Source organism: Oryzias melastigma, linkage group LG9 (assembly GCF_002922805.2).
Source record: "Oryzias melastigma strain HK-1 linkage group LG9, ASM292280v2, whole genome shotgun sequence".
Classification (NCBI taxonomy): Eukaryota; Metazoa; Chordata; class Actinopteri; order Beloniformes; family Adrianichthyidae; genus Oryzias; species Oryzias melastigma.
This window is the reverse complement of record NC_050520.1, coordinates 8,558,666-8,575,443: the sequence shown is the minus strand read 5'-3', so window position 1 is coordinate 8,575,443 and position 16,778 is coordinate 8,558,666. Positions and strand designations below refer to the sequence as shown.

At 40.2% G+C, this 16,778-nt stretch overlaps 1 protein-coding gene across 2 annotated transcripts in view; it reads right to left on the bottom strand.

Annotated features, from left to right (window-relative positions):
- Window positions 1-6: 6 nt before the first annotated feature.
- The window catches only part of sh2b3 (SH2B adaptor protein 3), a 44,140-nt gene continuing 27,368 nt past the window's right edge, over window positions 7-16,778 (bottom strand). For both annotated transcript variants that reach the window (XM_024276027.2, XM_024276026.2), the window contains exons 3-8: window positions 8,511-8,612; window positions 8,211-8,299; window positions 4,552-4,643; window positions 4,255-4,469; window positions 3,991-4,168; window positions 7-2,406 (exon numbers count right to left, since the gene is read on the bottom strand). In XM_024276027.2, coding sequence (XP_024131795.1) covers window positions 2,042-2,406; window positions 3,991-4,168; window positions 4,255-4,469; window positions 4,552-4,643; window positions 8,211-8,299; window positions 8,511-8,612 — 1,041 coding nt within the window. In that variant the 3' untranslated portion in view covers window positions 7-2,041. The remainder of the gene's footprint in view (window positions 2,407-3,990; window positions 4,169-4,254; window positions 4,470-4,551; window positions 4,644-8,210; window positions 8,300-8,510; window positions 8,613-16,778) is intronic.

The following is a 16,778-nucleotide window of genomic DNA, read 5'->3' as shown; positions in this document are numbered from 1 at the left end:
CACAGTTACACCCTGAGCCTTTTGGAAAAGGGGGAAAGTCAACAGCAGCTTTCTGGCAAAAGCACAGTCACTCTCCCAGACGAAAAGAAAAAGCGTCCTGCACAGGAGAGGAGGCGGAGGCGAACGACAGCTTTGTTACCGTTTAGCAGAAATCAAAAGCAAAAATGAAAGACGCGTTTAATGGAGGACCAACCGTACTTTTGCCAAAAACATTCTTGTTTTTGTTCCCCTTTAAAGATGTCAGAAACAAAACAACCATTGTCATTAAAAAAAAAACTTTAGTAGAAAAAGAGGACTTTAAGGCAGCGATGTACTTACTATTCAAGAGGAACTCAGGTGGCAGATAATTCTTTAAAAAAATTACAACCTAAGTGGATGGGACTTCTTCTGCTTAAGTTAGTGTTCAAGCAAAGTTAGGAGATAAATCTTTCTCGCACACCCAAAAGCATCAAGCTGCTACTGAAAGAAACGGAGCTCAGGTTCTGTTCGGATCAGGTTCGCTTGGATAAACCACAACAGACGAAGCAGGAGCTGGACGAAAGGCCTCTTTTTTTGTTCTCCAATTCAGGTCAGAGCACGGAAATGCAGTCCTGAGGTGAGGTTTGTCAGTGCAGCTTCAAACGTGTTAAAGGCACCTTTTCATGATCGCTGAGATTCATGCCGAACATTACAAATACACGAGATCAACATACATATAGTGTGAGAACATCAACTTCACAGCCCCTGGAAACAGAAGGGACTCGTGGTGAAGTCAGAACTTAATACAAAAAATTAATGCTATGATTGTAAAAAGTAAAGCTAGAAAGATGAGGCGACTGCCGGGGACGAGGAGCTGGACGTTCTCACATGTCAGCTGCTGTTTAAAGCCCTTTGGAGGGTCGATGCTCCTCAGTTCATGTCAGGTTCTCCTGTGCACAAAACCAGCACCACTTTGCTCAGTGATGAACGGCGTGTGGGACACAGACGGTAAAAAACCCTCATTCTTTGGTTGTGTTTGCTGGTTGTCTCATCAGCTGACTTTGTGCACGTGGAGGCGTCTGCTTCTGCTGGTCTTCCCTCACATCCACCTCAACACACACATCAACACACATCACACATGCAGCTGATAAAAAAGGCTGTGCTTCTGCCACAAGCTGCGTTTCCATTAACTATGAAATTGCGCAAATTGGAATTTTCTCCCCGTGTCTCCCTGAGCGCTCCACAGCGGGCGCCACAAGAGCTCCCACAGGGTCACGACTCAAGCTGGGTGTCATACGGAGTCGTACAGCTCCTCCGTAAAATCACCAGCCCAGATTTCCTCATCGCTTCACCTGCAGCCTGAATAAGTCGCAGACGTCTCCTTTGACAGACGAGGATGAGTGCTTGTGTTTTCAAACAGGAAACTAACTTACTTGTTGGGATGTTATTTTTGAACAAGCTTTTCACGTTTATCTGCGACTACCAGCGGACTAGCGCGCCACATTGCGCTGACGTCACCCAAATGCTCCTTTTTAGTGAACAAAGTAAAAAAACAATACTTGTTCTCTTCCATCGCCGTGTTTTAATGACTTATTATCTTTGCGAAATTGTGTTTTTTCGTCATCTCTAGAATTTTGATAAAGTTTTGCGCACATGTGTAATGGAAACGCAGCTACAGTGTTTAGAAGGAGCGCGGTCTGCACCTCCAAATCCCACCTGACCTCACTACATCTTTTCACCGAAGATGTGGCATGCTCACAAGGTGCACTGAAAGCAACGTGCACTTGAGGTGAAAATGCATGAAGAGAAAGGTAATCAACCTCGAACAGGTTGCTGCTGGTTGTGTAGAAACTCACACACTTTGTGCCAGAGTACTTTTGTTTTTGCACACCTCAGAGGAAACCTCCAGAACAGAATCTGTCCTGCTGAAGACGGCGTGAGTCTGACATCAGGAGGTTAAAGTCAACACAGCTGAAACTGCAGAAATACATTCATTGTGGACACTCTTGTTGAGGTTGGGGGGTCTGGCGTGCACGCGCAGCGCCTGTGCCGCTTCGAACGGAGGCTGCTGGAGTGGGCGGGGTCACATCATGGTGTATTGGTTGTCTATCGCCCGCTTGCGCCCTCGGTCGGGCTCCAGCTCGTAGTCCGAGTCCCGCTGGGGAATGATGGGAGTGTGGGAGTGGCGGAGGAGGGGCCTCCTTCCCACGGACTCGCTCCGTCTCAGAAGTGGAGGCGCCGGTTCGGGAGGAGCGGGAGCGGAGTGCGGAAGCTGGTGGCGCTCCGGGTGGTGGGCGGAGCTGGGGGTGGAGTTGCTGGTGCGCGTGGAGGAGCGGGCGGCGGCGGCGGGCTGGCTGGAGCTGCGGGTCAGGCTGCAGTGAGCCAAGCTGGGCTCCGAGCTCCAACGATGGAGCGAGAACGGGACGAGGAGAGCGCCGGAAAGCTGACCTGAGGAACAGAGAGCAGAGATGATGAACCAGTTCAGACGCCACAGATCTCATCGGACGATCGAGAACGCCTCAACGTTACCCGATCTCTGAAAGACCCACTCCCATCATCGTTACATTTCTCTTAAAGGCGTTCCCAGATGTACTTTATTATGATTAGGCCATTTTTAGGCGAAAATGTTAAAAACGATGCATCCACCAATTTAAGATTATTTCCGTTTAGTCCACTTTCTGATCCTGAATGAAGTTTGATTTTGGAAAACCTCTGGATTGTGTTCACAACATCCGCCTTGGTCATGTGACATAAAACAGCTACCTGCATCCCAAAGTTTGTAGCCCAAACTTGGCATAAAAACAAACAATAAAACGTTTTTGGAAAGTTTGTTAACGGAGAAAAAATCCAGTAAGGAAACCGAAGAAGAGGCTTCAACTTCAAAGAACAACAAAGCTGCTGTTTACAGACAGAATCAGGAGTCTTCATCCATACGGAATTATTGAGACAGTTGTTCTGATGCAGCAGGAGCAGCTGTCTAACACGCAGCCACAGACTCTGTTTTACTATAAAGCTGGAGACGCAGTGGATTCACGTTAATATTATGTATAGAAAATACCAGTTTTTTTGGGTCATTTTATTTTGTTTTATTTATCCATCACACCTTAAAAATCAGACGTAGCTGAAGTAGGTGTCTGGGTATTTTTGTTTGACGTTAAAGAGAAAATCTTCATTACGAAGTTCAAACATTTTACAGAGAATGAAGATTCAACCAAACGAAAAAGAGACATTTGAGAATTTTCCTACAGCAAGGCTGGATTAGGTCGACATCCGTTAAGAAACTTTAGAACAGGAAGTTTCCTTTGTGTTGAAGAAAGTATAATAATTGGGGATTTATGTAAAGACAACATATAATCTGAAAGATAATCTGAACCTGGATTGAGTGTTAAAAGGACTTTCTATGGGATTCATGGATTTTTTTCAAATCACAAAGAGTTCTCAGATCAACACATTTTCTTTCCTTGAATCTTCATCATTTGTATAAAAAAATCTATTGTTATTTTTAGACTTTTTTAAACAACATTTTTTTGTAGCAGCATTTTATTTTGAAAATTCGGACCGGTCCTTGGCCCAAAAAAGAATGGGAACCACTGCTCTAGGACATAGTTTCTGCAGAGCGGCAGGAGTTGTGAGCAGGAGTCTGACATCACCTGTTGGTGAGCCTGCTTCTATTTCCCGTCATCCCTTTGTTTGCACTTTCTCCTCTAGTTTACAGCCCCTCTCACCCTCAACCTAACACTACCGATGCAACAAACATGGTGAGGAATACTGGAGCTATCCAGAAGGTTCTGTTTTGAGTCAGACACCAGTTCAGACGAGGAAATCAAAGACGTACGTGGAGCTTCAGTGGATTATCAGAAATGCAATTTTTAGCTGAATTTTCTTTACAAATGCCCTCCATTAGAAAAACATGTTAAAACAACAAAAATAATCAGACGGAGTGGGTCTTTAACTAGTTAGGCCTTTTTAAACTTCGTGCGACTTCTACACATCTTGTTCATGACTGTCTGGATTGGGGGGGGGGGGTCTCACCTTGCGACGGGGGACTGGAGCTCGCCACAACAAAGCTGGACAGCGTGACGGCACAGGCAGCTCCGCACTCCAGCGGGATCGGGAAGATCCGGAAATGGCTGAGCATGTCCACGACGGAGGGGAAGCGCAGGTGCTGCACCCTGCACTGACCCCACTCAGACAGCGAGAGGCGCAGGTGCTGCGGGACACGAGCAGGACACGTTCAGCGGGGGGAACACAAAACCGGGAGTTCCAGCGATAGATGTGAGCTAGCCGACTGCGTACCTTGGCTTTTCCCTGGTAGTTAAACGTTAGGACGTAGTCTCCCCGCCGAGTCTCGCTCTGCCGAACCAGGAACACCCCGTGACCCTGCGGGCCCCAGCTCTGGACCAGGTGGGCGGCCTTGACGCGGGAGATGGGTCCATGGAACCAGGGGTAGGAGAACAGGAAGTGGTCTGTCTTTTGGAGGGCTTGCTCTGGCAGAGAGAATACGACGGGACCTGGAGAGCAGAGGAGCATGTTAGGATGCAGCAGTCGGATCCTCAGAGGAGATCTCTCAATCCTCAGAGTCGTAGAACTCACTTGGATTTCCTGATTCTGAACTCCTGCAAAGGTTTGTGGGAACAGAGCTTTCAGCTTGGGAGAGGGCGGGCTCCACGTTCACACTGGCTGGCCTGAAGATCAGAAACACAGTAAATAAAAGTCAGCTTCTATCGTCTCAGCCCTGCTGGTACGCAGACATCAGCTGTTCCTGTTTGCTTCCTGAGCTGAGGAAGCAGCTGTTAGATTTCAACCTTCTCTGAGCCGAGGTTCACTTTTTCCTCGACAAAAATCCCTCCAGCAACCAGAAACGTAAAAAAAGAGAAACTCTGTAGTTTATATTAATAATGTATCATCCCTCCAGGATCTTGCATGCATGTTTAATGGCTTTAACAGTTTTATTACGGCTTTTTTTGTTTAAATTAAAAAAAGGAACTTTAACAAAAAATTGGGGGGAAATAATTATTTTAATGTAGTTTTAGTTAAATCTGTCTGTCTTAATTTTTTAAGACAGTCTTTTATTTCATCATTACCTTTATTTAAACTTAACTTCATTTTTTTCATCTTTCCAACAGATTTTATTTTATTTTTGATTCTTTTATTTCTCAGGGACAGTACACGTTAAAAGCATCGCTGCAGAGGCTATTTTTCATCGGTTTTCCCTGGAGAGATGTTAGAATCGTCTACATTAAAAGCTAAAAAAAAACATAAATTAAGATATTAATTAAAATGATTAACAATTAAAATACAGTTTGCACAGCAATATGCACAATATGTACATAGTGGCCGTGTGACCTTACACGATCTGATACTGTAACCATTGTTATTTTTGTCGTAACTGTGAGACTTTCTGAGCCATGTCGGCACAAGGAAGTGAGGACGTTAACCACATTGTTAGATTGATGATGTGTGATTAAGCCTCCAAGAATGATTGGTGGAGACGGGTATATGTCCAAAATGAGACCAATGGGCCAAATTGGAGCAAAATCTTAAATAAAAATCCAATAAACATAAAGAAAAAGGGCATTTTCATAACTACACAGTGGTCCTGTCAGGATGAACACGGAGCTGATATTCTGTCAGCAGTCATTTTTTTAGACCAATTACAGGAAATTGAATAACTTGTGATGGCACACTAGTGCACTGTGGCACAGTGGTTGAAAAAACACAGTGTTGGAGCACTATCCTCTGTCCAGTGACGTATTTAGACACAAAAACAGGAAAAAAGAGGTTTGAGTCATCTCTGAGATCTGAATGTTGTGATGTCATTTCAGGTTTGAGGTCAGTTTGTTTAGTGACACCACAGGTTTTCATGCAAGAATCTGCTCTCTGTGTTGTTGCAGCTTCATTAGTTTACAAGAAGTTACAGCTTCTCCAGACTGTTTACAACACAATGAAGATTGGTGTGTGTGTGTCTCTGTGTGTGTGTGTGTGTGTAGTCATGGAGGAATCAGAGCGCACAAAGGCATTCAAAACAGCCAGGAAATGAGTCCAGTTCATCAGTTCACATCTGATCTAAGATTCTTTTGTTTGGCGATACATACTAGAATTCTGCTTTTCCTTACTGTGTGTGTGATCTTGTGTCTATTACGATTAAAGTTCAGGCTTCAATATCCTCCAAACTAAGTGGACCACATCTGAAGGAGGAGAGTTCCTGCCAGAAAACAGCCTCACACTGAGCTCAGTGTTCATCATTAAACCGTTTCATGTGTGGAGTCTGAAGTAACACACACCAGCGATGACATTTTGGCTTTTTTGGGCGGAAAGGTTCCAGGGTATGGAGTACTTTTACAGTAGCTCTGCTCTTTTGAAGCTGTGGTGAGAACAGGATCAGGTTCCTACGAGCTGAAGAAACATTTCTTTCTCGTACAAATGTTGTCTGTTCCTGCATGTTCTAGGTCAAAACGGAGTCGAACCTCCTAAAACTTACAGCACATCAAAGGATCTTTGTTGTTTTGTGGTTTTTCAGATGCTGCTGTGTGTGGGGCCTTTGAATTCATGCAGTTCATAGATTTCTGTTCATCTAGAGTCAGCCCTGATGGAGCCGTGATGTTTAAGAAAAGATCCAAAGAGACCAGCTGGGGTTAGTGAGGCCCTTCAAGGGTTAAGACACAAAACTCTGGATGAGGAGACCTCTTCATTTATGCGTTAGTGATCAGCAGAACAGCTTGAACAAAAAGAATCGGTTTTGATTGGAATAAAAACCCACTAAGATCATCTATAGCCATCTTAAAAGTGTACCCAGTGGTCATTTAAGCATTATCATGATTATCATGTAAGGCATGTCTCCTTAAAGTCCCCCTATGTTTGTCTTTAAACGTTCCCACTGGGGTTTTATTTACGACTGAAGTTTTTAACCAAAATCCCACAGCCTAAATGTCCTAAAAAGCAATTTTTCATGTTGATCTGAAGCCTCTGGTTCCAAAATCTCCTCTGGGTGGGCGTGGCTTTTGGTGTTGAGCTGAGTAGCCCCGCCCCTAATCCCCACTTTGTCTGATAATGATAGAGGTGCGTCTCTTATATTTCAGTTTAATTTTAAATACTTGTGGCCAAAAAAAAAAAAAAAAAAAAATCCAACCTTAGACACAATTAAAATACGAGCGGGCAATGCAATAACGTGCAACCACTTTTCCTGCTCGTCACATGTAAATACGTACAAAAAAAACATCCGCCTAAAATAAAACCTTCCGGTGAAGGTGCAGGATGTTCACTTGATGGTGTCTTGATAGAGGGTACCGCATCCTTTTTCAAATATATCTTATTACAAAAGCCTGATTCTTTCTCCTTCCAGGTCACCAAAGACTCCTTTTCAAAGTGTTTACCACAAATTATCGAATAATTATTGACGTTGGTGTGACCAATAAATCCAATCCATTTTTTTCTCAGAGCAAAGTCCTTGGGAAAATAATGAAAGCTAACATCATTGATTTGAGGGGTTCAGTGCATGTGCAGCAGAGCTGTTGTGACTAAAGAAGGCTCATTGATTCAAACAGTGTCTGTGACAGTTTGACTCACAGCGATTTAAAGGAAAAATACTTGAAAATGCAAAAATGAAATGATTTCTTATTACATTTGTTCTCCTTAATAAGAAAAATGCCACACATACATGTTAAAAGCTAAAAAAAAAAAAAAAAACAAGATTTTCTTCGGATTTCAGAAAACACAACTAAATCTGCTTTGAGTTTAAGTTCTTTCCCGGTCATTCAAATGTTGGTTTTGTTTTTATGATTTATAAGATTTGTAGACTTTTTTCTTAAATTCATCAAAAAACTGTTTTTCACTACGTTTTCATTCAGTTGCCAACTGTTCTACTTTACATTTGATCATTTTATTTACAAAAAAGATGGTTTTATGGATCATTTAGTTTTTTTCTCCATAACTTTCTCACATAAATGTGTGATAATGATCCTCTTGGCAGGAAATGGAGCTGAAACAGAGAATTGTATATCTGAGAATACTCTGGATCTGCCACATCCACAAACAGAGATGAGTTACTATAAAAGCCACAATTAAGAGGAAAAAAGGCTTTATTTACCAAACAAAAACTACACATTATAACTGATGTTGTTAAGAAGAAATATGGATTTTATGAGGAAAATGTCTTTTCTGCAGAGGGAAGTAAATAAAAGGACTGAGTGTTGCTGAAGCTCAGAGGAAATAGAACTTTCTTCACGTGTCTGTGGAGCGGAGAAGCTTCTCACCTGTTGCTGATACATTCTTTCAGTTCTGTGGTCCAGGAGCTGACCTGCTGGTCGTTGTCCGTCTCAAAAATCAGACTACCTCGATTAACCTGCAGAAGCAGAGACGCTTACATCACCCTTTGTTTGATAAATTCAGGTCATCTTAGTTTGGAGTTGAGATGAATCTGATCCACGGCTGAAGAAACAGGTTTTATCACGGTCAGTTTAAAGGAAGACTTTTGCTTCTGATTTTGCAGTGTATGATTAAAATAAAGTTTGCAGCTGTCTGTAAATGAAATATAGTTTAACTTTTCAACAAACCTTTAAAACAAACGTGTTGATGTTGTCGGGCATCTCCAGCCGATTGCAGCGGCGGACTTCTTGGATATCGGAGCAGTGAGTCGTCAGCTTTGGACTGGAGGCCTGAAAACACAATAAAGACATTTAATCTGCAGCAGGTCACACATTCTTATCATTACAGCAAGTCTTAATGCTTTATAGAATAGCAAGAAGATTATGAGTTATTCTCCCCTGCATTGACATACGAAAGCTGAAAATCTCCCTTACACGGAGGTTTGTGTCCTTTGTTCAATCCAATGATTTTCAGTGCGGAAAATTAAACATTTCTTTCCTAAAATATATGAATTTACCGGTACTGTACATCTGAGTTAAAACCCTTTAAATGTGATTAGATTAGAAATGGTTTATATCAAACAATCAAAGCAAGAATAGTGCCTGTGAAATGTAATCAACAAAGATTTACGTCCATACAAGGAAGATATGTCAGACATGGGATAACTAGGATTCAAATTATAGATTGTTTGAAAGGGAGTGGAACGAAGCAAACTTATATAATTAAACATCAAAAAAATATATGCAGATTATTTTTCATTAGGAAGTTATTAATGAAAGAAAATTTCGTGAAAGAAAATGCCTATACAACTGGAACTCGAATGACCTCTCTGCAGAACCAATGGTTTAAATAAATAAAATTAGCATAAAAATACTAAAAAATTAACAAAAAGTGGATTCAATGAAAAGTATGTTTTTGGTGTTTTAAACATGTTCTTTTATCATTTTTATTATGTTATGCGATGTTCCAAACAACAGAAAACCAGCAAATTACATTTTTTATGTTATTAAAGGAAAAACTGTATTGTTACAGGTCAGGATGACTGACGACTCTTGAATTAAGACTCTACATTACAGGAAGCTCCATTCTGCCAAATGTCCAAAACGATGACGTAGCATCTTAATTTCTGTAGTTTTAGTGTTTGAAGATCTGGCGATTCAATCCTAGAACACGGATGTGCATGAAAGTTGAAGAAACGGTCTTTCTACAAGCTGCGTGTCAGAGGAAGTAGACCTCCAAAAACATAAAGCGGAGCCGTCACAAGAGGGCCTCAATGATCTTCTGAGCAGAAAACGGAACTTCTTGTTCTGTCATTTCAGAAGCGGACAGAAGGGAGAGCTGAAGCCGTGTTGATCCTAACCCGCCTGTTAGGATAATGAGAGCTTAGCTCTGCACTCTGGTACTCACACAAACACTTTTCATTTAACAAATACAGCTTCTTTAGACACCAACAGACATACTTTAGACACGCGTGTTTGGTTTGTGGATGCTCTGTTTTAAATAAAGCAGAAAAGGTGTGAAACAACAACGTTTAGAATTTTGTAGAAAAATATGAAGATCACCCATTTTTTGAATTATTACTCAACTAAAAACTAATAATAATAAAATGACATTAAAGAGAGTTTTGTGAATATAAGAGAAAAAGACATCAAAGAAAAGAAAAAGTACCTTTTCAAAAAAATACAGCAATAATTATCACAACAAACTTAGAGACAAGCAGAGCAACAATAAAAAAAACTCAGCTTCATGTGTTTTCTCCTTTCAAAGTGGTTAATTTAAGTCGAGTTCTTGATTTAATCGCTGGTTACGAATTAGCAACACATGTTTTGAAAGGGTTAAAAACAAACAGCAGAGCAGAGCAGTAAAAAAAGAAGAGTTAGCATGACAGAGCAGAGAAGGAAACAGACGAGACAGCGCTGGGTGGGAGCGATGGAGGGCAGAAGGAGGAGCAGGGAGGACAGATTCCAGGGCTTTCAGGCCTTTGAGCACCGGATGAGTTTGAGTCTATGTGACAGTGTGAGAGCCTCAGGAATGTCTATGTTAGTCCTTCACATAAGCACACACATACACATCCACACTTCAGAAGAACTGATTTACAACCACGATCAACATTTGCAAAGCTTTGCCTTCTCAGCGTGATGTCTGATATTGTCAATAAGAAAACGCAGGAGATGTGACTCATTTAGCGATGTGAGTCACTGAATAGAAACCGAGAGAAAAAAAATGGTCAAAAATTGCTGCCAGACACGAATTTTAGTCAGAGAAGTTCCTAGAAATCTGACTTGTTTTTCTGATTTTCTAAGATTCGAACTGAAGACTTTAACCTAGCTCAGCTTAGTTTAAAAAATGTGGTCAGCTAAAGAACATAAATCATAATTAAATACATGAACCAATAAAAAAGGCGCAAGACTGTTGTTACTCCTGGAGAAAAACACAATTAAAAAAGGGTAACAACAGAACAGAAAAGATGGATCTCCAGTTCTAAGAAGAGAATAATCTGCTCCGTTTGCATAATCTTTCCACAGGTCCTCCTGACACATCATATATAAAACAACGATGACTTAAAAAATTCTGTAGAAATTTGTCATACCTGTCCATTAACAATTGATTTGGTCAGGTTTGTTTCCTCATTTTGTCACAAATGTGAAGTAAAAGCACTAAATATGATCTGAAAACGTAAAAACTTGAGAGAAAACAAAAGTGTGGAAGCTTTGTTTATGTCTCAACAGACCCAAAAGTTGTGAAAAAGAAGAAAAAGGACTGTTGGTGCAGAAGGTAACCTCGGCTAATGTCCTATCAACCCTTTGTTTACACTCTCTCATGCTAGCTTTAACCACATTAGCCTTGCAAAAACAAAAAAAGAAATAAACGGTGAGGATTGTCAGAGCTATCCAGCCGTCTGGTTTGGAGTCGGATGGTAGCTCAGATGAGGAAAATGAAGACGTTAATGGATTTATTTATCTGCAAGTGGATGCATCAGAGTTGACTTTGGCCCACCTATTGCAGTTGCTGCATCACAAACTTGAGCTTTTTCAAACCGCTGGTTTTCATCTGCTTCTAATCCAACATGTTTTGTATAAAGAAATACTCAGAAACACAATTTTAACCTTAAATTACTACATTTATGTCATCATTCATGAGAGAAACGCTGTAGGAGCATGTTAAAAACGCCCAAAACAGGATTTTTTTCATTGGAGTCAGTCTTTAAGGATCAGTCTTTGCTCCGGTTTGTTTGTCCTGCACATTTTTGTGAGAACAGGATTGTGTTTCTGTGAGGAAATGTTGTTAAATCACCACATAATGTCTGCATTATGCATCTCAGTCTTCACACTGGTCCAAAAAGGAGAAGTATTCTTGCTGAATACATGCGGGACTTCATCCCAGCCTAGTGGAGTCCAAAATATAAAAGCTTTTACAGGAAAATGTAAGCTTTTAATTTTTTTCTAATATTTAATGATTGCAGAATATTTAATGAACATCTGTTGGAGTCCAGCTTATAAAATGTGAGTACTGCGGTGTCTCACCGGTGTCATAACTGCACAGGATGTGCGACAGCCGATTTTCAACCATTGCAATGAGCGTGTGAGCTCTTGAGTTGACTCATTCATTGAGGAGTGTGTTGTAAGAATGTGAATGAGTTTCAGACTGCACTCTAAGAGGAACTGTTATGTGAAATACAGAAAAAGACCAATATCAGACAGCTTGAGCAAGAGAACAACGCATCTTATTTCAGTGAGTTTTCTAACAGCTCCCGAAGTGCAGTTTGCAATCCTGCCTCAAGAGGTCACAATTCAAGCAGAAAGCAGGAACATCCAGTCTAAACAAGCCACTGCACCTTTTGTTCTGTATCTACATGGATTTGTTTGGAACCATTACTTTTTCCAAAAAGATAAAGCATCATGTATAGATTTATTAAACGTCCATGATAAAAAAAAAGTCCATAAATAGATTCTAATTCACCAAAATGGTGCAAAAAATTAAAGAAAAAAGTTTAAAAATAAATAAATCTGAAAGATTTAATTAAAAATAAAATAAAAAATGTGCCCACAAGAGAAAAACCTGGTTAAACAAGTTTATGTTGCAGATATTTCTTGCTAGAATTGAAAGCTATGCTAAGATTTTGAAATGACTTATTTTTTTTATTATTGTAAACTCCATCTCTTACTATGATCTCAAACATATACTTTAAAGGCAAACGTGGTATTTTTAATTGCAAAAGTCCAAAAATATTTTTAAAAATGGTAAATTTTGATTTTGTGGCCATTGTTACTAGATATACTAAATGTATTTTTGGATTATTTAAGTTTCTAACAGGCGAGACGGATGGTAAACATTTCAGTTTTCAGACACGAATGTAGCTCAGATACAATATAAAGTAAAATTTTCAGGAGTTTTGATGACAAATACCTTTTTAATTCATTCTTTAGTTTTACAACAATATGTGGTCAATGTTTTAACACATTTCCTTCACAAGATTTTTTCTTCTGAAATAAATATTTTCATCAATTTGAGACCAATGTGATTAAAAAATCCTCTTAAGATTATTCATGCCTATGCGGAACCACACAGTAATAATATGACCACATATTGACTTTTCAGTTTTCACTCCACATCTTTTCAAACTGACTCAACTTTCACTACTTTGTTTCAACTTCAAACAAATCTCATAAATGTGAAACAAAAACAGTCTGAACCCGCACTTCCTTCTATAATGTCAACTTCCACATCAACTTCAGTTTGTTAAACTCCTTTTTTGTCATTCGTGGGTTGTTTAAGTTCTTTTACTACAGTATTTCTTGCAGAATTTGCTTAAAGAAACATCAAACTGATCATTTTCTACACATTAAAACAACTTTGAGTGGTATTTTGAGATGCGTTTGAATGTTAGAAATACTCCAACCCTCTCAACAAAATCCTTTTACTTACAAGTGAAACATTTTAGACCAACAAGCAGCGTTTAGACAGAACTAGTGTGACTAATAATTTTATTTGTACAGGTTGACGCACAGGGCAGCAGATGGCGTAAACACTTATTGACAGAAATACACAAACAAAAAAAAAACCTCCTAGTACGCAACCATCAACCTCTCACCCACAGTCACAAACAGCTACAGTTTAAGTGCGCACACCCACACGGGTGACACACAGGATGTTTGGAGTCCAAAGCGATCTTCCCAGGGTCCCTCTTTCAAGGCTGTTGCCGCGGCAACTGACTGACACTCAACATTCCTCTATCCCTCCGAGGGTCACGGAAGCCAGCGCCGTCCGGGGTGCGTGCATGCATGTGTGTCACGGGGGGCTTGATTGATGTTGCACGCTGCAGGGAAATTAACGTCTATAAAAGTGTTTGCATTTATCCTGCGCAAAAAACACACAAACACAGACGATTCAGAAGGTGGCACTCATGAGAAGAGGCCATGACCTCAATCACTGAAACCGACATATGAGACGGTGTTTGCACTTTTCCCGTGTTGAAATCGACTTTCCCAGCTGTGTGCAAGACAATCTGGACTGTTATGACATTTCATCATTTCTGCTCCGTTTTATTGTGAAAAACCGTCAAAGCACAATTCATGAGATACCAGCAGTAACATGTGTTTATTCACGAATTGTTCAGAACTGATAAGTTTCTTTAGTAGAGTGCCTTATCCTGTTAATCAGGAAGGAACAAAATTGAATGAATCAGCTGCAGAGGAAGCATCCAGAGAGAGTTGTAGATCATATTTATGTTCAAAGTTGGTTCCTATAGATTGCATGAAACTCTGACGGACTGAACACAAATTCCTGGTATGTTCTTTGAAAAATCTATCTAAAGTTGTAGCTAAGAGCAATGGTCTGAAGCAGCTGGCATTGTTTTCACCTCAGCACTCTGCTGCAGCTCCCAGCACCTGTTGTTTGTGTGGTGCAGACTGACTGGCTCAACGCTGGTAGGAAAGCAGTCTGCAGCTAGATCTCTCTCCTGCTACACGTTTGTCTCTGCAGGACGACGAGCGCAGGAACAATGATAATAATAAAACATTAAAATTGCATGAGAATTTAGTCTCTTTGCTTAAAGAGATCCCTTAATAAGAATCTTAATATTATAAATAATTATATTTATATTTGATCAGTACTTTTCATGTGAAATTAATTAATTTAAAAACTTTCACACACTGATAGCAACGTTGATAGCGACTTTTGCTCACACTAGTTTTGGTTTGTGTGCATAGGTGGATCGTACGCAGCCAGAAGATCACTAGAGCTGATCACATTCAAAATAAGCTTTATCTGTGGCATCATGGAGGATGTGGGAAACACACACACACACACCGAGCACTATGTGGGGTTACCGACACTGATAGAGATGACTGTGTTCTTGGAAACATGTCAGACACTGTCAGAGATGTAACCTATGAATAAATGTGTCACTTACTGCACTGCCCTCCTTGCATACTTCTTAGAAATACTGATATATAAGCCAAAATATGAGGAAGTTAAGGCAGCGCACACAGATTCACAGAACTGGAAGAAGTTCCTTGTAAAGAGTTAACTGCTGCACAAAAGAGCAGACCAAAACTTGACACAGCAGAAAAAAATGGAGCAAAGCGAGACATTGCAAAACCCTTTTTGTCATGTAGAATAACGGAAAGCAAAATAGGAGAAGGCGATGCAAAAAAGTTTCAAAGTTTTTATTTTCCTGCACCGTGCATGATGCAACTATATGCAACTTTAAAACTATATGTCCAAATGTAGTTATTTTCAGTGGTTGTTAAACCACAGATGTTAAATTGAAATACTTCACAAGGTAGCCGGAAGCAGCTCTGCCCTGCATGAGTTTGAACTTACACACTGCAATCTAGAGCGGATGGAATAAGCAACAGCCGTTTCAAGTGTCGGTGTGTCTCACAGAAGTTACTACCTCCTAGGAGGCCAGAGTGGTATGACAGAGGCTTTGAAAAATATGATTCAATTTTGAAATTGTACCAGGAACTTAAATTAAGTAGTGCTGTAAAAGGGGAAGGCTTGGTGAATAGAAACTGCTGAGTTAAATATGTTCCTTTATTGTTGAAAATACAAAAATTAAACAGTTCAAAGATCAACTCCAATGAAAAATTGTGTTTTTGTTGTTTTTAACATCTCCTTGTTGCATTTTTCTGATGATGGAGGACATATATAAAGAAATTAAGCTTAAAATTGCATTTCTGAGTATTTCTTCAGTCAAATCGTTGTGGATCAGGAGCAAAAAAATGCAGTTTGTAAAAGAGCTTATTTGTGACATAGAAAATATGCTGGGAGGGCCGCACGCTCACTGCTAGATTCATGTACGTCTTAGTTTTCTTCCTGAAATTTGGCTTAAAACTGCACAGCTGGATGGCTCAGAATTCTTCCCCTACCCCTCCAATTGTAGGGGCTTATGAAGTGATGGGGTGTCCAGAATCGTTTTTTGAAGGGCCAATCCTTGTCACGAAGCGATGCAGAGCTCTCCCCTGTGAGGGTGTTCCACATTGCGGGGGAAGAAGCATATTTCTTCACATTGGTGTGGTCTAAAGCATCGAAGTTTACATTTTAATATCATGTTTAGCATGACCTTTTTAAAGTTATACAACCGATGTTGTTATGTATTTCCGAGCGGTACCACCCCCCAGCTAACGTGGCTGACTGGCGACTAATGATCATGTCATCAAGTGGGAGTACCATCTGAATTTGAAAACACTATTTTCCCATAACTCTCCATTTGAAGGGTTAAATCAGGGGTCTCAAATTGGCGCACACACAAGATATTGCTTAGTAGTGCATAGACATGAACAAATGTTCAATAAACTTGTTTAGTAGGCATAGACAATGGACCAAAGATATAGGCAGTGGATGCAAAAACATATTTTTGGCACAAATGGAACCCCATACGGCCCAGCCTCAGCCAGACTCTGCCTTCAGTGACCCCAAAGCAAATTGAGTTTGAGAACCCTGGGCTAAATGTAGGGGTAGGGAGAAGCCGTAGGGGTATGGGAAGAATTGGATTTGGTTTTCCTGTTCTGGAGGGAGCTTTGCTGCCATTAAAAGATATGAAAGAAGTGTTTGTGACTTTGAGGGACAGGAGTATTTATCTTCCCAAAGGACACACGCATAAAAAAATAATGCTTAAATTGCAATAAATGGTCACCATAGATGTTTAAACATACAAAAACAATCTTGAGGGCAGCTTGACGTATTATTTATCAAATTAAACAGAGCACTTTTCGCATTTAACCAATCAGATGGACCTCCTTTATGTTATATATTCGTCTCTGATGTAGACGTGGATCATTTGGAGGATAATTTAACTTCTGTTGAATGTATATAAATAAAACTCATGCAGTGAAGTGGAAATTATGTATTAGTTGTTTTGCTACATGAGCATGTATAGCAAGTCATCTTGTCATTGCAATATTAATTACTAATATCGTAAATCACAAGTTTTTCCTAATATCCTGCAGCCC